Source organism: Drosophila rhopaloa, unplaced genomic scaffold, assembly GCF_018152115.1.
Source record: "Drosophila rhopaloa isolate 14029-0021.01 unplaced genomic scaffold, ASM1815211v1 contig_167, whole genome shotgun sequence".
Taxonomy (NCBI): domain Eukaryota; kingdom Metazoa; phylum Arthropoda; class Insecta; order Diptera; family Drosophilidae; genus Drosophila; species Drosophila rhopaloa.
The window spans coordinates 5,938,284-5,959,153 of NW_025335047.1; the positions used below are offsets into that span (position 1 = coordinate 5,938,284).

Genomic DNA, 20,870 nt, shown 5'->3' on the forward strand with positions numbered 1-20,870 from the left:
TTTGGCCTAATGCTTAAAATCCAAATATTTTTCAGCTGACATTACCATTGTCACTTCCAATTTTTTTTAAAACATTTATTTAACTTGGTATCCCTTAGTCCAGTATATAACCATTTCCGATTTGAGTGAATTTGAGCGCGACATGAACGAGAGAGTAAGGGAAAACCGGTCTACGGTGAGAGCAAGATTGGCTGAGAGGAGAGAGCGAGAAAGTTGTAATTGCTTTTGATTGTTGATGCATTTTCAATGCAGCTGCAATGAGTGGCTATGAATGTGTTAGTGTGAAACAAAATCAAACAAGATAATTTTGTTTACTTTGCACTCTCTGTGTTTTTCTCTCTCATTGTAACTTGGTTTGACTTTTCCAAAACAATTGCGTTTGTTTTTGACTTTGACTTTGGCCAAATATCACGTAAAAAAACGTAAATGGCAAATACAATTTTATTTATTTCAAATGTTAACGTCAAACGTTAACTGATACTAAAACCAAAATATAAAAATCTAACTTGTATAAATTTTGAGTTTTGAATGATGGACAAAATTTATGTTTTATATATTTATTATTCTTACAAAATAAACATTGGCTTTGGGGTGTCGTTAATCAAGACAGCTTCGAATTACCATATCGTGTGGGCATAAATGAGGACTCTCTCGGGGTTCAAAAACCGGAATCGGAAGCAGTCTTACGGTCCTCGACACCTAGCCTTGATTAATTGCCAACCGGCCACACACTCAGCCACATGCTTAGCCGTTTATCTCTAGTGCTTTGCCATTTTACAATCTGTTGGCCAACTTGTAACCGGTCATCACAAAGGAGCAAGCCAGACACTGATCAAAAATCCAACTAATTTTAACGATTTTCTAGGCCGAAAATTATATGTAGAATGATTTTTTTTTGTTTTTAATTTAAGGATTTAAAAGATTTTAAATAATTTCTAAAGTAACCTATACTTAAATGGGGTTTAAATATAGAATTAAATGTAGAACTATTTAATTTTGGTTTTCTTCGATTTGTTTTCCCTCTGTGTAACACAACATACAAACAATTACAGAAAGGCTCTAATTACGTGTGTTTGAATTGCGGCGCCCTGATTATGGCCCTTTTGCAGGCCAATCGATGACTGCAGCGGAATAATAATAACAGATGTTAAGCCAGACCCTGGAAACGGATAAGGATAATTAAGGCAAATTAGTGACGGAGCTGCCGAACGGTGATCAGATTCCAATGGGGTGTTGTTCTGGTCGACCAAATGGTCTGCAATCTGTGAATTCCAGTTCAGCATTCCGGGCATTTTCCGCCTGTCAGCAGATTAACAGGTGTTCCCGCCCCCAAGTGAGGCAATCGCGAAATTGTGCGCATAAATTGATTACAATAATTTGCCTATCCCCCAACTTTAGGCCGCCCTCTGCGAAATAACCTCGCTGCTGGTAAATATTTTAAACTAGCAGAAAGAATAACAACAAGTTGCTCGGTCGGCTTCCATAATTTATGCAAAAATGCAGTCGAACCCAATGAAAAGTGTCGCTCACAATTCAATGCGGTAAATTGCATTTTGCGATTTTAAATGCACTCCCACTGCTTTAATGCTTAACTTGTCAATCAAAAAGGGTCTAAGATCGTGGAGTATAAACAGGAAACTTAGATCGATTAAATTATAATATTCTAGCTCTAAACCAAAAGAAAATAATAATAATAATAATATTTAAATAGAGTCTCGAATCTTCTGTGCATTCCCATATAAGAAGCCTTGTACCCAAACCATTTAAGTAAATAATTTAAAGTCCCTTAAGTTAAATTTATATTTTCTCACGAAAATGTAATTTAGCTTATATTTTTATATCACCAGGTGAAGCATAATTTAAGACAAGAATAACCTAAAATAATTAAAAAAACCAGAGATCTATGTGTTAATGGTAACATTCGAGTGACCACTGTAGTTCTTAGGTGGGTGTAGAGAAAAAAGAGTTCATTTGAGCGAGTGTTTGCGGAGGGCCTGGAATGCAAATTACTATTATTACCAGACAATTGCTTTGTACTGCGAGTGCATTCAAAATATTTGAAACACCACCAGAAAGGAAAAGTTGAATAGCACAACAATCTGGCTGATTTCACCCCACTCTAACTTTCAGCAAATAGAAGATGTGGAAGGGACGAGTTTTATCAATCGTACCACATTTCCTTGTCCAGTGTTCCTATTTTGTATTGCTTGTCACGTCTCTACAGCTTCCTCTGCAATTAAGTTAGGGTGGGGAACAAAATACAGTCAAACGTCTATAAGTAAATACTTGTGTAAGTTAAAGTTTTGGTGTTTCAGGAATGATACAGTCACGTTATTGAAATATTTTTGACTTCTAGAAATATTCTTTATAAATTATCCCATTAACGCATCCAAAAGTAATATAAATACTTTATACTTTGAGGCATTTATAATATAAAATAGTAGTTCTACACTGTCTAGGTAGCGGTTCGTAGATAGAGAAGTTGGACTGTAAAAAGTTGCTGAAATCAAGAGGCTTTAGGCCTCTTCCCGTTTGTCTGTCGTTCTTCCGGGGGTGCAGAAATCAGCTCAAGCTCTAAAGTAAGTCGGCCCTTGAGTCATCCATCAATCCCTGGACTTACCCTCAGACGAAGTTCTTCCATTACTTCTCCAGCAGCTTCAGGTGCACTTGTTCGATAATCATCTTGGGGAATTGCCACGAAGCCAACTCCATTTGCCGATTAGCAGACCCACCGCACGTGGTATCGCTCGGCGGCACCATTTGAATTATTGTGGAATTTTTATTATTTCGTAATTACTTATCAAGCTCTGCAAAGCAACTGGCGTGCTGTTTTCTAATCTGGAACAAGAGAAAGGCTATTAAACTGAATGTCCAGCTGGAACACAGTGCAAACTGCTTTGAGTAATGGTCGTCAAATGGTTCTGCAGGTGGTAATTCCATTTAATTGTTTTTAGCGGCTTTGTAACCTGCTTTAAATGTGTGTGCAATGATGATCAAATAAGCACATTGTGAAACTCAATTAATGACTGATTTAAATACAGAACAAATGTTAATACAACAATCGTTTAAGATGAAGATTACACTTTTATTATCTATAGTTACACTGATTCGAATTAAATGGTTAAAGAGGAAAGAAAATCAACTGCATTTATTACTTGAAAGTTTGACAGATTTGGACTACTTCTTATAAATGATGTTTTGCCAATCACTATTTTTTTAGAATTATTATGCTTTTATCGTTTTGTGGCCATTTTAATGCCTTAATTAATTTGCTTACAAATGTTTATCTAAATTTTTGCAATTGTTTTTGTGAACCACCCTAATAATTCAGTCCAATCTCTACCGATAGTAAAACATAATCTCCGCCAACTGGTGACCGTTACTCCTTTTCCACCTGCTCATTCGCCTTCCAGTACGAATAGACCCGTAAGTCTCCAAATCGAGAGGCTATATGCTCTCGAAACGGATGAATGGAGATGAAAGAGAGGAGATGGCAAGGGATCCAGAAAGACTGGATCACTTTCGTCTGAGCGATGGCCGCAGTCAGAAGTGAATTCCCCAGCGAACCGTACAGTAATACCAACAACAATACCTCCACCAAAACCGATTGCCTGAGGTCCGTGAAAAAACGAGTGACCACGTGTTTGAAGCAGTTGTGCGAAAAACTCCAGGCACCCGGATCTTTTCGCAAGAGTTCCTCCAGCCGATTCTACAAGATATTCGTGAAGGCCGATTATTCCGGATTTGGGGAGAAATCGAAATTTGTGCGCCAATTTCAGAAGATCTTCAAGTCGGCGCGAAAACCCGAGTCGCCGGAGTTGTGGAAAGTGCCATTGGCCCATGACGTCACTGGGCAGAACAGCCAGCAGTTGCAAATCGTAGCCAGACTTTTCTCATCCACTCTGGTTTCCACCGAGGAGATCACCTATCACACCAACATCAACAGCTACAAGAGCCGGAAAAGTCAGAGCTACGACTGCGACATGACCATTATCGAGAGCAACTATATAGCTGTGCGCGAGGAGTATCCCGATATCGACACCGAGGTTCGCGCCATATTGCTCAGCCACGCCCAGAATGGAATCACGATATCGAACATCAAAAGTGAGTAATATTATTTATTTTGTATAATTTTCTTGAGATAAGATAAGATTTATTTGAGCTATACTAACTTGTGGTGACCAGCAACCCTGAAAAAGTCTATGAATTGTTGCTCTAGTCTTTTCACTGGAAATTGACTTTTAGAGAATATATTTTGTATAAAAATAATAAAACCTTGGCTTTAACTTTAAAATTTCTAAAATGTTAAAACACGTGGTTTGAAAAGGTCCTACCAAAATATCCCAAAATATTGATGAATAATGTAATGTCGTAATATGTACATATGTACCTATGTATACAATTTTTTAATCATTAATTCTCATAAAATAAATTGTATTTTAGGTGAATATCGAAAACAGACGGGCATTCAGTTTCCACTGCACGACAACGTGACGGACTTCCTGTTGACCATTCCGAATGTGACCGCCGAGTGCAGCGAGTCCGGCAAGCGGATCTTCAACCTGAAGCCAAATGCGAAGAACCGCCACTTGCTGGACATGGTCCTCAACCAGAAGCAGCGCACCAGCGACTACAGCAGTGGAACTCCTTCCGTGGAGGACAATCCTCGTCCGCCACCACGCTACTGGAAGTTCCCCTACAAACGTCGAGCTATTTCCCAGCTGGACAACAACCTGAACACCAGGCCGAAACTGGAGGATCACCAGTTCAAGGCGATAACCACCAAGACGACTCCACTGCACCAATTGGCCAAGGAGGCAGCGGAGTCGAACTGGTGCTATCAGGACAATTGGAAACATCTGTAAGTGGATCTCGACTTGTAGGAAAAAACCATAAATACTCTTGGTCTTTAGTTTTTCCACTCTTTTTCTTTACATAATCTCAAAAAAAAAATAATTAAATTCCTTTTTCTTTTTTGTCGGAAAAAATAATGATTTTGGTTAACTTTTACTTTTTAAAGTTACGGAAAAACATATAAGTAAAATTTCAGATTGAGGCACATTTTAAAGAAGCAGCCATTCTATTCTTTCTTTTTCAATAGTGTAACCCATAACATTTCTGATTAAAAAGTATATTTTTAACAAGTTCTAGACATCCTTATATGATTTGTTGATAAGTAATTTTATTCGTAACACTTTTTGTTACAACCCTGAATCTATAGCAACAACTTCTACCAGCAATCCAGCGCAAATGAACCGCAGAGGCCGGTGCCCATCAACATCTACAGCGATCCTCCGGAGGAGCGGACTCAGTTCGCAGTTCCCGAGCTTCCACCACACTGCAGGAACCCCAACCAGAATACCAAACAGAACGTAAACCAGCATTTGGGAATCTTTGTGAACCCATTCAACGATATGAATGTACTGAAGAAACGCCATGATATGACCCCCACACCCACGACATTATCCAGTGGAATCTACAGCGATTCGATACTGACGATCAGTTCGGATTACGATGCCTACCTACTGGACTTTCCACTCATGGGCGATGACTTTATGCTATATCTCGCCCGTATGGAGCTCAAATGCCGATTCAAGCGCCACGAGCGGGTCCTTCAGTCAGGACTCTGCGTCTCCGGACAAACGATCAATGGCGCCCGGAAGCGGTTGAAGAAAGTCCATCTGACCGAAGGCACCCAAATCATCGTGAACATTGGATCGGTGGATATATTGTGCGGGAGGCCGTTGGTTCAGATCGAACACGATTTCCGCCTGCTGATCAAGGAGATGCACAGCCAGCGACTTGTGCCGATCCTCACAAATCTGGCACCGCTGGCCAACTACTGCCACGATAAGATCCTTTGCGACAAGGTCCATCGGTTCAACAAATTCATCCGCAGCGAGGGAAGTCACCTGAAATACATCGACATTCACTCCTGCCTGATCAACGAAAGGGGCATTGTGCGATTTGATTGTTTCCAGAGGTGAGACAGTGCTTTAAAACATATAAAAAGATTTGTCAACATTTAAAAAAATTTATTGATATATTTATTATATTTATATTTCCATTTTGGTGGCTAATAATTTAATATCTACTTTTTCAGCTCACCCCGTCAAGTCACTGGCTCCAAGGAGCCATATCTGTTCTGGAACAAAATCGGGCGGCAGCGCGTGCTGCAAGTTATTGAATCGAGTCTGGAGTACTAGGTTGGGTTCCTAGTCCAGATATATACTGACTGGGCTGGCACCAGAACCAACCATGAAGATTTTTGATGATGTTTTTACAATTTATCCACGCTGATTGATCGCTGTTTTTACGGAATTCGCTTAATTTTAATGTGTTTTATATGTATGTCCCCTGTCTTTGTTAATATATATATATGTGTTTGTGTACTTGTGTTAGTCCCTTATTGTAAAAAATTATGTGTTTTGTGTTACTCTCCTAGATTTTAAATTATTTCTTTTCCACTGCCTGTAATATGTATTGTATATTCCATTGAACTTCTGCACACTTTTTGCTGCTATCCCAAAAGCTGTGTAAAAATTCAAATACGAAATAATTGCAGGCAGTTGGAAACTTTTCTCAAAACTTTTTCACTTTTTCCAAACCATTTTCCCTTGAAATCTGCATGATAAATCAGATTGCAAAGCAAAATGGAATTTAAATGCAATCATTGCAAATGTTATAAACTGTTTTTTGTTCTACGTTTTTTGTTGGCCAAAATGCTTCATGCTCCTATATAACAACCTGCCACTCCCCCTTCCAAAAAAAGGGCGGAGTGGGACGTGGTCTGTATACATTTGAGCCATGCTGCATATTGGCTATAATGAAAATGCACTTGCTCCACTTAAAAAATTCGCTTGCACAGAATCAACGCCGCGGCTGATTTATTATTAATGTGCTCAAGCAAATTCAAGTGAAACATTTGCGCGATTTTCGTCTTCCTGTTTCCGTTGAAAAAGTTTATAAAAAGCTTACACTCTGCTGCAGACACGCCACCGGAAGTGCGCACTAAGCGTGTTTCAGCTGCACAGTGTAGAATTACAGTGTAATTTACTGCTCTCCTCTAAACTCTTCTAGATAGCTATCTACTATTTATAAACTTATTTATTGTCTTGAATGTATGTTAATTGTATGTTTCGATGGTGATCACGTTTTTTTTGTCCTATAACAAGAAGCAATGTAAAATCCAAAAAAAAATGAAAAAATAAATAAAACAAGGGAAAATATAAGTTTTTTGTCCAACAAGAAATAATTCAGAGTGCTGGCTAAAAATGAAGGGAGTGATTTTCGTTTTTAGAGTTATGTGAAACAAAAACGATGTTTATTTTTTAGACATATTTAACATTTTTAAATATTTTTAGATCGCAGACTTTTAACAATAGATGTGAACAAAACATATACTAAGATTTGTTAAAGGTACAGATTGTGCCACATATTTTTGAACCTTTTAACTTAAAATAACAAAGAGATGAAAAGATTTTATTTAAACTTAAAGATGCCAGAACTAATATATTATAACAATTTCAAAAACAAATAAAACATTTCTTACAGTGTTATAGTAGCGGAGACTTACTCCGAAGGTAGCGAGTACAGACACCATTAAAATCAAATCTCGTTTAAGATGGAAGAACATCGATTATGCCCGGCCAAACATCGATATTGCATATATTTTGAAAACATCGATGACAGCGATATCAATTATGGCATCGATGTTTCTCCACCACTAGTAGGCAACGGCAAAAAAAGTAAAAAGTAAGCAGCAGCTTTTAACGTCAAAATTTCATTTCGAACTCACTAGACCTACGTTTTCAATCGATTCCAGAACAAAATGGCTTCATTCTTGGCACGAACGGGCGGTCCCCTACTGGAAACCGTTAGGCCAGCAGCCGTTAAAAAGGTAAGTTCATCAATTAAAGGTCATATTTTTGTAAAAAATGCAAAAATCAGACGCTTTACATAATAAGGCGAAAAGAGAGCGGTGCGCTCGGGCTCTCCTTCTCTCTTACTCACACATGGTGAATGCACGATAGGATAGGTGTGTGCGGGGGTGTCGATCGCTAATCGCTAAAAACTGTTCTACTTAAGTGTTAATTACATTTTAAATTCCCTTTAATTTGTTAAACAAATAATTTTTAAGTGAGAGAGCTTAAGGTTTATAAATTTTAGATTTAAAGAGAGTCACGATCGCTCAAAGACACCTGACTTTTTATATTGTATCAGTGTGACGCAACTCTGCGGTTTTGCATTTGTGTGTGTGAGGGGACCTTGAAAGCCTTATTTATTCCCCTGTTTAATTTTTTTTTATCAATGGCCATATGACAACTGTTGCTTTCTTGTTTTTGTTGTTGTTTTAGTTGCCGGGCCCTCTAATTAAATTCTTAATCTGTGAATTAGTTTTGGTTATCGCCGGGAAACGCCGTTATCCGCCAGACTTGCTCTTAACCCAGATTTCTTCTCTTTTGCTCATTTTGTTTATGTTTTTCGTATGAATCAGCGAACCAGTTTTTAGTATAATTTTTTGCTTGACAATGACCTCGTGACTGGAATTAAGATTTCATTGCCAGTACATAATCATTTTGGCATTTGAATATCATGATATATTTCTTTTTTTATTTTCTTGGTTTTTAAAATAATATATTTTCTAAAATCACAAACTTTTGTTAGTTAGTGGACTTGCCCTTATACAGAAACAAACAATGTTAGTTATTCCATAACTCTTATCTACGGTTAATTAAAAAATAATTTAAACCACATCTTATCTATCCAAATATAGTGATAAATATTTTCACTTACCAATACTAACCTTTAGATTTCCTATTCTCCAGATTCTCGGCCTGGCTCCCATCGCCGTTCAGCAGTTGAGGAATCTCAATGTCCAGGAGCATGTTTCCTACAGTCTCCTCAACGAGAGCAAAATCCCAACACCTCGGTGAGTAAGCCCAAACCAACCGGAATTATCAAAATCGCAAGGAAACAACCACAATCAGCCACAAAGTTGCGGTCCAAAGTTCAATGAAAGTGCCGCGTTGTCGTTGCGTCGACGGTTTCTTCGGTTTATTTTCGTTTCGGACTTTGGCTGAACTTAATAATTTGCATTAATTAGCTGGGGTAAACAAACCATAGAAGCGCAGCCACCGATGATAAGGGTGATAACAAGTTATACACACTTTGATCGGCGTAAAGTGACAAGGGTCAGTGACGTTGGCTTTGATAAGATGTTAAAGCGGAGAGATTACCAATATGGCAATAGTTTTAAAATCATAGTGACTTCTAAGAAATGGCAAATTTAAAACAATTTCTGTTAAATACAAATCGGATTCGATTATTTAAAATCAAGTTATTTCAATCGAAAATGTAGTGATTCCTAATATTTTACAATTTGCAATAGTTTTCGAGCAACATACTTAATCTATTAAACGCAAAGCAAAAACATGCGATTATTTTGTCTCGAGGTATGCTTTTCATCTCCCGAATGACCGAATAACCTTGTCTCGGGTTCCAGCCTTCGTAACTTACGATTTTGACGCTTACTGATAAGAGAATTTACGTAAAATGTTCTTATCAATAAAAATTTAATTCAAAACGGGCATCGTAAAGAGAATACCCAGAAATGTTTACCATACTAAATGACTCATTTCTTTTGCAGTTTCGCTGTTGCCAAGAACGGAAAGGAGGCTAACGACATTGCCACCAAGTTGAAGACGGACAATCTGGTGCTGAAGGCTCAGGTCCTGGCCGGAGGACGAGGCAAAGGAACCTTCAAGAATGGCCTGAAGGGAGGCGTTCGCGTGGTCTACGAGTGAGTTATTATCTATGATTAATTTTGGCGAAATATTCATCAAACCTAATATAAAATTGTAGCCCCCAAACTGCTGAGGAGATTTCCTCCAAGATGATTGATCAGCTTCTGGTCACCAAGCAAACTGGTGCAGCTGGTCGCATCTGCAAGAAGGTGATGGTGGCCGAAAGGAAGTTCCCCCGCCGTGAGTTCTATTTCGCCGTGATGATGGAGCGTGCCTTCAACGTAAGTCCAAAAATACCTCAAATAAGATAATTAACACCAAAAACATTCAACTATTTAAATAAATCCCACTTTTAGGGTCCCGTCCTAATTGCGTCCAAGGAGGGTGGTGTTGACATTGAGGAGGTGGCTGCCAGCAGTCCCGATGCCATTCTGTACGAACCCATCGACATTGGCACAGGTTTGACCTGTGAGCAGGCCCAGAAGATCATAAAGAAAGTTGGTCTGGGCGGTGAAGGTGAGGACACCCACGTCCAAATGCTGATGAACCTGTACGATCTGTTCGTGAAGAAGGATGCTCTCTTGGTTGAGATCAACCCCTATGCCGAGGATGCCATGACTGGCTGTAAGTTTTGGGTTTTCCTTCTCTTAGTGTTTTAATGTGTGTCTACTTCTAATATCTCATCTCATCTTTCCTAACAAATTAACCCATTTGTGAATGTCACTGGATTTCATGTTTTCTGCCCAGGCTGTAAGTATATGTCATCAACTAACAACGAGTGCATATAGCTTAGAAATATGATTGGTGCAGGGTTTATGTTCAATAATACTATTTTAATTATCAAACTGATTAAAACTAAACATATAATCCTTAAACAGCCATCGTACTTCGCTAAATAATCCATATCAATAAGTTCACCTTAACCTATTATTAAAACATTTAAAATGCGTTTTTGTAGACTTCGCATTGGACGCCAAGCTGCGTTTCGACGACAACGCTGAGTTCCGTCAGAAGGAGCTGTTCGCTCTGCGTGATTGGACCCAGGAGGATCCCAAGGAGGTTGAGGCTGCCAAATACAATCTGAACTATATTGCCCTGGATGGCACCATCGGCTGCATGGTGAATGGCGCCGGCCTGGCCATGGCCACCATGGACATCATTAAGCTGTACGGCGGCGAACCAGCCAACTTCCTGGACGTGGGTGGTGGTGCCACCGCCGAGGCTGTCAAGGCCGCCTTCAAGATCATCACCTCCGACCCGAAGGTGCTCTGCATTCTGGTTAACATTTTCGGCGGCATCATGCGTTGCGACGTCATTGCCGAGGGTATCATTTCTGCCACCAAGGACCTGAATCTGAACATGCCCGTGGTTGTGCGTCTCCAGGTGAGCGTTATGAACTTTTGGGATATGCAAAAATAATTATTGCGGATTATTTTACTATGCCAACAAGTCTGGATTTGCTATGTTTAACCGACCAACCCTAACAACAAAATCGATTATTTTTGCAGGGCACCAAAGTCAAGGAAGCCCGCGAACTGATTCGCACATCTGGACTGAAGATTCTAGCCCGCGACGATTTGGACAAGGCTGCCGATTTGGCCGTGCACTTGGCGCAAATCGTCAAGCTGGCCCGCGAAATGAAGATGGACGTGAACTTCGAGATTCCCGATGCCCAAAAGTAGATAACTCCATCAGATACTGGCTAAGTCAACCAACATAAGCACACGCAGACACAAATGAAAGTCGACAACAAAAGTAGAACCAAAACCTTACATTTACTCTAGCCACGCAAACTACTCAATGAAAAACTATGCCATCGGTTCTTAGTTAGAGCATTATGTATGTATTCGTAACAATCGGTCGAACAATTGATGGATTAATTTTGCAAAAATGTTAAGTTTAAAACTGTTGAGAGTCCTAAGATATGTCATATAGATAATTCGAATAATTCAGCAATTTGAGTGTTCTCTTTGCACCTAAACAATTTCTATATTGTATCTAAAATAGTCAACATTAATTGCACGTGAATAATAGAAAAATGGAACAGAAACTACGTTTTAATTGTGATTTTTGCAAAAATTCATTTAATTTTTATTTATTGAATTGGGATACTGCTTCAAAAGCAGTTCCATCTTGTGTATTATGCTATTTAGTTTGCTTTAAATTAAAACACAAACAACAATCTAAACATGCTTACTACTTTATTTAGATTCACTTTAAAAACAAACACAAATTTTTTGGTTAAAAATAAGTGCCAAATTTAATTTAATCACTGCACCTTAGCGGAAAGGGCGGCAAAGGAGATTGCAAGAAAGACTGTAAGAAAGCGGAAAAGAAAGATGATAAGAAAGGGGATAAGAAGGATGACAAGAAATCCGATTGCACGAAGAAAGAGCCAAAGAAAAAAGAGGAAAAGAAAGACATTTGCAAAAAGAATGAATCATCTGACAAGAAGGGAAAAAAGTGATAGAGAGGAAACAAGAAGGATCCGCTCGGATTTCTATGCATTTTACACCAATAACCGGAAGGAGCCATTGTTAAAATTCCAAGTCCTTTAATGAACTTACCGCAAAGATAACGCAGCTAAAGTATTTGTAAAAATTTTACCGCAACAAATTTCCTAAAATTTTTTTTATAAGTTTTCAGTTTTAATAGTTCTGTTTTTATTGTATGGTGAGCCTTAGAAACGATCGACTAGAGATAATATGTGGGTCTGCTCCTGTTCCCGCCAGTCAGTGTCGCCATCGCCCAGATTGCCAGCGTATTCTGTGTATAGAATTGGGAATTGTAAAGTGGGTTTTAAATAGAGATATTGCAGTATTGGATTACCTCTCATGATGCTGCGAATGGTCTTCATGGAGGCGCCGCGCAAGTTGAGGATCTGCAAAACGCGCTGCTTGACGGTATCGCCGGTGGCACTGACCTCCAGCAGGATGTAGTCGATGCGCTGCAATGTGAACAGTCCTCCGGTCAGCCGTTTAATGTAGTTGTTCTCCGCCTCCTCGTCCTCGTCAATGCTGGGATCCTGTGGGTAATAGGTTTGAATTGTTGGAAATTAATATATAATAATATATGTATAATTAGGACATTTATTTGCAATATTAGCCAAATTATACTTAAAATACGACGCACAAATAAATTAATAATTTATTCCAGGTTAATTAGGTAAAATTTATTTTTGGTCAATTTTTGACATTTTTTATAAGGGGTAAGATTATCATTTTTGCGAAAAATGGCCGAAAAAAAAATTTTTTTGCTGAGAATGCAGATTGATTTGAAACTTTGTAACGAATTCAACGAGGTATGGCATTCCAAAGATCTCACCATTATTTTCAAGGGTTTTAATAAAAATTGATTTATACATTTGAAAAAAATGTACATATGTATATGTACTTAGGATATATAATATATTAGATATCTAGACAAATATGCTGAAGGCAATAGCTTTCTTACATTGTTAATTTCTACTTGCCTTAGTCTGTTGATCGATCTCTTTGTCTATAGCCTCCACCTTGGCTAGATACTTGAGATGCAGCTCCAGCAGCCGATCTACCTTCTCGTGATCGTTCTCGGTGAACTTGGCCAACATTCGCTGGCGATGCGTGCCCTTGCAGTTTCCGCAGCATGGAAGCAATGACGGAGGTCACATGCTCCTCATGCTCATCGGCGGAGATCAGTCGCTGCTTGTTGCGCTTGGGTGTTTTCATGAAGAGCGGAAAGATGGTGCGCAGGCCGAGGATCTCGACAAACTTGTTGCAATTGTCCCTTCCATCCTGTCCGGCCATGGCATGATCCAGCACCTTAAGGGAACCATTTCGGGACATTTTCTTCTCTCTGAGCATCAGGTTCATTAGCTGGAGACCTTCACCGCTGAGGAATCGATCGCGATTCTCACGAGCCATTAAAGCTGAGCAGAGGCAATTGAATAGATTCTGCATATACTCCTGCTCCTCGTTGCTCCCGGGATCGTGTCTTTTGTAGACAGCCAGCTGCTGGAGGAGCACATCCACTCCATCCAGAGAACCCAGCATCAATCGGTTGTCATTCTCCGTTTGTATGAGGATGGAAAGGATCTCGCTGCAGTAGAGTTTGTTGGGATCGAAGGGGGACTTTCCACGCAGGCGTTTCAGCAGCCAGGCCAGTAATCCCTGCTCAGCTGCCTCCTTGACGAACTCCGAATCGATTTCGGTGAGGTTCTCCACAATGGCCAGAGTGTTATGCACCCCATCGGCTTCCTCCTTAACCTGCTCGTTCAGTCGCTCCAGATTTTGGACCAGTAGAGCGCAGATTTGCTCTTTCCTCAGGGCTTCAATCAAGGATTCGGCGCCCTCCTGACTTTCGCCCAGGATGTCCACATCGGTTACCTCCTGCAAGAGATCCACTACGGCCACGGCTATGTCCGTGTTTTGATGGGCCAGAAGTTCCAGCAAACTGTGCAATCCATGGAGCTCCACCAGGAGGGGATATAAATCGGGCACCGTGGCCACGCCTTTCAGTTCCTGGATCACCGTGTGCATCTCCACCTCCGAGTCCATGAACTTTTCGGGACAGTCGGCGAACTTGATGCGCATCTCCTGGTTCTTGAGGTTCCTCTTCTCGAACACCAGTATCAGTTTCTTGAGGCTATGCTCGTCTAAGACATCGCCATCGGCTTCCTCGTTCTCCACGTACTTGAGGATATTCAGTCGCTCCTCCTCCGTGAGTTCTGGATCGAATTCGAAGCTAGTGGTGCCGCCGGACGCGGATGATCCTCCACCTGCACTTTGTTTTCCGTAATGTGCCGACTGCTTGGCTTCGGCGATGCGCCGCATGCGTTTGGTTTTCTCATCGCCACCGCCCCGTTTTCCATGGGAGCTCTCCAAATCGAAGTCGTCGTCCTCGTCCTCGTGCGGACGCTTTGGCGTCTGTTCCGGCTATAGATTGGGATTGATCAGATGTAGTTATATCTCAGGAATCACTATATATTTTACCTTAAACGCCAGCAGTTCGCCGATGTCCATAGTTGCCTTTAAAAAACAATATGTAAAAGTGTGACCGCGCCCAAAAATAACACAAAAATATTGTCAGAAAATGGTGGGAGACTTTGATAAACAACCCAAGCGGAGACTCAAACCGATAATTACCTATGCGATATTATTTAGACTTGGACTGGCAGTTATAAATTTTAAATTATGTTAATAATTTTGTGAAAAAGAAAAATAATTTTAAAAAAAATTTTTAATTTTTTTAAATTACAGCTGCTTAAATTTATTTTTTTAATGACAAAGTTTGAAATCTTTAAACTTTAATGTTTCGATATTTTAAACAAAAAGTAGTTAATATTTGCTTAAAACTTTTTATGCAAATTTTTTAAACTCGTCATTTCGGAATTATTTTTCTGTTTGCCCTTTATATGAGTAGAATTAGCTCATTAAATGTTTAATAATTAATGTTCAATGTTTAAATATGCTGTAAACGTTAAGATTGTTTTCTCAAATTATTCTATGTGTTAATCAAAGAATCAATACACAGTATGATGCGAAAACTACTTAAAATTATTTTTTTGAGTTTGGCCATCTTTAATGCGTTTTTATTTCTTTGAATTTGTTTTATATGTGGAATATTCCTAAACAATTATTTGTGTTAGAATTTATAATGTTAAAAAGCGTTGACGCGACTTGGATCCATAAACCATTCCTAACACGCCCACCCAGCCTCCCGAGGGGCGATTGCCTTTTTCAGCCCTGCGCCTGCGACTATGATGACGACTTTACATAAATTCCTAAAGGCCAAGCCCCGAAAATAAGTTTACAACTGCTTTAAGCTCTGGCAATTCAACAAGTTGTTTCGGTTCGTCTGTGTGTGAGTGAGTGTGTGCTGGTGTGTGTGCGCCTGTTGCCATCTCACTCGCACTGTCGGGCTTTCTTCGAGCCAGTCTTTCTTCAAGCCAGTTCGTCAGCGTGATTTGGTGTTGTTATTGCTGCCTTTGCAGTTGCCATTGGTATTGGTATTGGTATTGTTGTTGTTGCTGCTGCCACTTTTTTACTCTTTTCTGGCTTGTTTCATGTTGACCCACTTTTGGTGGCAATACGTGAGCCAACACAGTGGGCCAAAACAGCGGTGAAAGCTTTGCATTTTCAGGGATTGAAATAATAATAACAATTTTAAAAACATTTCATATGAGAACTGAGCATTATTTTAAGAAGATAAATAAACTGTTACATGGAACTTTTAATTTATTTCCATTTACTTACATTTCTCTTTTTGTTAAATATATTATTATTATTATATTATTATATTATATTATTATACAATTGGAAATTAAAAGTTATTTTATTAATGTTTTAATAAATAATCTTAGGCTAACCTTTTTAAAAAATGATTATTAGTGCTGTGTTTGCCCTTTTGACTTAGAAATCAAAAATAAAAAATTTAGTCCATTTTTTAATATCTTTGAATATTAAAATACTATTTCTAAAGGAATTGGTTGGGGTTTCTATAACCCGTTGCCCCACGGTGGCGGGCAAAAAGTCATAAACTGAATTGCCAACAGGTTATGGCGACGACCACGAAGACGACGGATGGCTGCTGATTTTGTTGCTGCTGCTCGGCTGCGGAGTAGTAAAAAGGGCCATGACAGTGACACTTTGAAGTTTGAGGTTAAATCGTCAATGTTGTTGCCTTGGTCTTGCTCTCTGCTTTGGTTGCATTGCTTTGCTTCATCTGTCTGTCGCGATATTCCCCAGCATATTTTACTTGGCTTTTTCTGCCGTTGTGGCTCCTTCGAATATTCGTATATTTTATGCTGCCTTTTGCATTGCACTGAATTCAAAAGACTTAGGCAACGAACTTGCCAAGAAATAACTTTGAACTCACGCATGCTCGCACGTTTTTATATTTTTCTTATTAATTATTTTTTTGCTTGCCCACTCACACACGAGTTCGGATTTGAAAAGTGAAATTTCAAAGTAGAACAACAAGCGGCAGCAACAACGCACGTTTAGAGGTTCCAATAAAAATGGGGTCACTTGTCGTTGGCCAGTCGGTTAGCCCCTTCCCCCTCCCCACGTCCCTCTCCTCAGAAAACCCCACTGACCATTGATCGCATAGATCACGCGCCGTCTCTTGTTGTTGTTGTTATTGCTGTTGGTGTAGTTGTTGCCGTTGTGCATTGTAAATTAATTGCAGTCGCGTCGCGTCTGTTGTGTATTTTTTTTTTGGCTTGAACCGTTCTCAACCAGTTTTAGGCCATCCATCGTGTGTGCCATTAAAATGCACCACGAACTTGACAACGAAACGAAATAAATGGTGAAATATTTCTCTTGGAGCTTAAAGACTTTCCCTGTGACTAGAAATATTTATGCACTAAGTTCTGGCGTGTGATTTTGGCTGACTGGTATTATTTATTTCTATTATTTAATATTTTAGGACTTACAAAATTTTAGCAATGAAAAATATCAGTGATAAATTATTCAAGTTATTGACTATAAATCTTAAAAACTTTTAAGGAACCAATATAAATATATTTTTTTTGTCAGCAGGAAAAGGCAAATGATTAATTTGAGCACTCTTATAAATAATTAAATGGATTTTCCCTCAAAATATACTTATATATCCGGAGTATTCTTGAATTTGATCTTGTTACAATATCTTTTTACTTTGCTGCATTCCGATTTTTTTTGTTCGTAACAATAATCAAGTTTAATTACGTATTTCATAAGATTTTCGTTGTGCACTGTTTGCTTTTGCTGCTAATTAAAGTTGGCTGCAACAAAGAAAAAACAATAATAAAACCAGAACAACACTTAAATATTAATAATTGATTATAATGCTATAACAGACATGATTTATTCTCGTTAGAATCTTGGTCAGCCGATCGTCGAGGCGTGAATAACTGCAGTGATGGTTGCAAAATCAAAAGTTGCACTTGGGCTATGGATTTAATTTTTTTAATTGCCGAAAAAGAGCGAGTGCATAAATTATGAGAATTGCGAAATTTGAGCTAAAGAAGTCCAAGTATAGGATCTTCAACCCCTCCACTTCCGGCACGCGATCCATTTCCGTTCTGCTTTGCAGCGCTTCTTCCTGCCCTCCCCCGCCCGCCCACTCTTGCATCAATCAAAGTCTCAATCAAGAGCAAAAGTAATCAAAACTAACAGCAACAATGAGGGGGGAAAAACACAAGCCAAACAAATAATCTCAAGCACACCCAAACCATGGCCGTAAACAAAAAGGGAAGAAGTCGGGGCGACAAGAGCAAATAAGGCAAAATCGTTAAAAATAACAATATATGTGTGTACAAAATGGCATGGCAGAGGCAATAGCAACAGCAACAACCCCAGTGAATGGGCCACAAAAAAAAATAAACAACAATACACACACAAAATAGAAATGGAGAGCAACTTTCACCCAAGGTCATTGTGTCTTTAACTGCGCCACAGCACAAAACAGCAAGGCAGCAGCAGCAGCAACAACACCAATAGCAACAGCAACATCAACAGCAGCAACATCGGCAATAGCAACTAGCAACTTGCAACTGCTGGACAATATGAATATGCGACGGCGACACGACACGACCGTCCGAGCAACCGACGCCCGATTTGCTATTTTGCACAAAAAACAAAGCCAGATATAAAGTATACCCTTCCCATAGTAACAACATTATCCCATGAGTCACCCAACTTGTTAATAGATACAATATGAGCTAAAAAACCATCGAAAGAAATACCATAATAATAATAACGCCTTCATGTTTTATCTCTAGATGTCTTTAATTCGTGTACACTATATATCTTAATTTTTGGTTCGTGTTAACTTCTACTATAAATCTTAAATGTATCTGAAAGTACATATAAATATTTTGTGTTCCTTATTTTGTATGCGTATAATTAATATTACGTTTATTATAATTGCTTTGGCAATGCTATTTATATTCTGGTAATTTAGGGAAAACATTTAATCACACGAATTATTTGTTAATCACAAAATAATCATATCCTCTGAAAGAGTATAGAAAGATTAGCTAGTTTCGGTTGTCTATCAAATCGGGGAGTGAATCAGCAAAGGAACTGGAGAGTTCGAGGGGAAGTACTGCATGTGCCAAAAATAAACTGAAGCAAATTGCAGTCTAAAATTCCGAAAACTGGTCTCCGCAGACAGGGAAAGGTCGAAAGGAAACTGGCTGCCCATTTACTAGACCATTCGTGTCGAATTTATAAGGATGTAATCGCATAAAGAGCTGTATTGCCTGCATTTCACATTATCCTTAATCTTTTATAAATGACTTAACATTAGCCTTTCCATTAAAATATTAAAAACTAATATGATATATTTTAGGTTAAGTTTCTCTAGTAATTTTTCTTTTTCGTTTTATTTAAATCTATTGAGCTACATAATACTTCTGTGAAGTATTTTTTTTCCTCTTCACCTTTGGCTATATTTCACTTTAATGCTGCTTAAACCAACCTAAATGCCTGCTTAGGCATCTCAATCTTGGCCACTTCAATCTTAGGATTCCCCCATCATTCATATTATCTACGCCGACACCTTGATCTGGGTCATGCTTAGCCACATTGTTAGCTGGATGCAATTAAGTGGCCGAAAACTAAAAGATGAGAGAGTGGAAAATTACTTTTAATTGACATAAACTTTAATTAAAAATGGAGAAGAAACCAGATAAAAGAAATTCGGCAGAAGTTTGTTTTTACGTTTCTAATGCATTTCAAATTACATCATTAAGTTCTCTTTTGCCAAAATTGCTAAGTTAATGACTTGAATGTAAACGCGGAGAAAAAAAGGTTATATCATTATAATTTAAAATATTATTGTGAGTTATATTAAATAAATATATAGGGAAAATAGAGAGTTATTAAGATTTAAAATAACGTGAAGTTTTATTAGAATTTATTCGTGTTTGTTTGTACAATTTTTAAGTGATTTTTATTAGAATAGGTAACTTACAAATTATATGCAACTTTCAGTTATTCAATCCATAATAATAACACTATTAATTCTTATAAAATTTAATAAACATCATTAGTTTTTATTGCTCTTTGTCTTTTTACTCCTTTCAATGATTTAAAAACTATTATTTTAACGTATTAATACAATTATATCTGCTAAATATATAAAAACCTTTTGGTGACATTTTTTTCCCAGTGCGGTTGGGTGAGTATAACAAAAGCTTAACCCATGACAGGCGACGCGTCGCAACACGTAGCACAGTTTGATTAGAACAAAACGAAGCCACAGAAAGAGCAGCAGAAACAGCGGCAACAACAGCAACAGCAGCCATGATGTTGCATAAATTTAAGTGCCACAGATACAAGGCGCAAGATACAGAAACGAGTTACAGATACATCAAGAAGCAGGCGCGCCAGCAGATGAGGTCTCTCCTCCGAGTCGGCGGCATAGAAATGCGGATGCGAACTGGAGACCCCACTTCGCATATACATCTACACATATAAAAATATATATACAGATATAGTATATATAGGTGTGCTCGTGTATCGGTGTCTACCTCCAGACGGGCGCTGCGGTGAAAGAGCAAAGTATCTTAGTATCTTAACATTTCAAATCCGCTGCGGTTCTGTGTGGAAACGAGTCTGGAAATTGGGTCAGTGGCACAGTATGCATGACATTCTCCATCTCCGTCTCCGTCTCCGTCTCTGTATCTGTATCTTTTTCTGTAGTCGTAGCCGTACTCGTATCTGTGAGGTACATATCCCCTACAACTGTGTGGGCCTCGCTTCTTCGGTCTTTCTTTGGCTCTTTCTTCTCCGCCTGGCTTTCTTTGTGGTCAATATAATGATTCTGCCCGACTGGCTGGTTCGGTTTGGTTTGGTTTGGTTTCTTGGTCGCAACTTGACTTGGCTCGCATATTTTTGTGGCTGCTACTCCATTTTATTTTTATTTCTTTTATTTTTGTAGTCGAACGTGCCTCAATGCTACGCCGTCAGGTTGCTAATGGGACCTTAAAAAGCGGGTCCACGGGGCGTGTGAGGCATATGCAATGGGGCAACACCCAAATGTCAACCACTTACCTTTAAGATTCGATCTAAAACCGAAATTTCCACCCATCACGCATACGACATGTGGTCCAGGGAAATCCCAAAAATTATAAATGTATTAAAACAACATGGGCAG

General features: G+C 38.9%; 3 protein-coding genes across 8 annotated transcripts; 2 read left to right on the top strand and 1 right to left on the bottom strand.

Annotated features, from left to right (window-relative positions):
• Window positions 1–3,505: 3,505 nt before the first annotated feature.
• LOC108044421 (maternal effect protein oskar) lies at window positions 3,506–7,232 on the top strand. Its single transcript, XM_017123430.2, has 4 exons — window positions 3,506–4,104; window positions 4,444–4,861; window positions 5,222–5,983; window positions 6,104–7,232. Exons 1-4 carry the CDS (start codon window positions 3,534–3,536, stop codon window positions 6,204–6,206), a joined length of 1,854 nt encoding a protein of 617 aa, XP_016978919.2. The 5' UTR covers window positions 3,506–3,533; the 3' UTR covers window positions 6,207–7,232.
• Window positions 7,233–7,717: 485 nt separating this feature from the next.
• Window positions 7,718–12,436, top strand: LOC108044423 (succinate--CoA ligase [ADP-forming] subunit beta, mitochondrial). 6 transcript variants are annotated; one of them, XM_017123433.2, is made up of 10 exons: window positions 7,718–7,755; window positions 7,826–7,900; window positions 8,829–8,932; window positions 9,650–9,802; window positions 9,865–10,027; window positions 10,103–10,370; window positions 10,494–10,496; window positions 10,705–11,129; window positions 11,255–11,424; window positions 12,030–12,398. In XM_017123433.2, the coding sequence occupies exons 2-10, from the start codon at window positions 7,832–7,834 to the stop codon at window positions 12,211–12,213; spliced, it is 1,539 nt and encodes a 512-aa protein (XP_016978922.1). In that variant the 5' UTR covers window positions 7,718–7,755; window positions 7,826–7,831; the 3' UTR covers window positions 12,214–12,398. The 6 variants fall into 6 exon arrangements, 4 of the variants coding, with proteins under 4 accessions (XP_016978922.1, XP_016978921.1, XP_016978923.1 ...); XR_001769301.2 differs by lacking the exon at window positions 7,718–7,755 and having other exon boundaries at window positions 7,763–7,900; window positions 12,030–12,334; window positions 12,386–12,436; XR_006417518.1 differs by lacking the exon at window positions 7,718–7,755 and having other exon boundaries at window positions 7,763–7,900; window positions 12,030–12,334; window positions 12,393–12,436.
• On the bottom strand, window positions 12,386–14,786 carry LOC108044422 (beta-catenin-like protein 1). Its single transcript, XM_017123431.2, is given in 5 exon segments — window positions 12,386–12,512; window positions 12,576–12,771; window positions 13,219–13,362; window positions 13,364–14,659; window positions 14,717–14,786. Coding segments are annotated over 5 exon segments (1,752 nt in total). The 5' UTR covers window positions 14,747–14,786; the 3' UTR covers window positions 12,386–12,426.
• Between the last annotated feature and the right edge of the window lie 6,084 nt (window positions 14,787–20,870).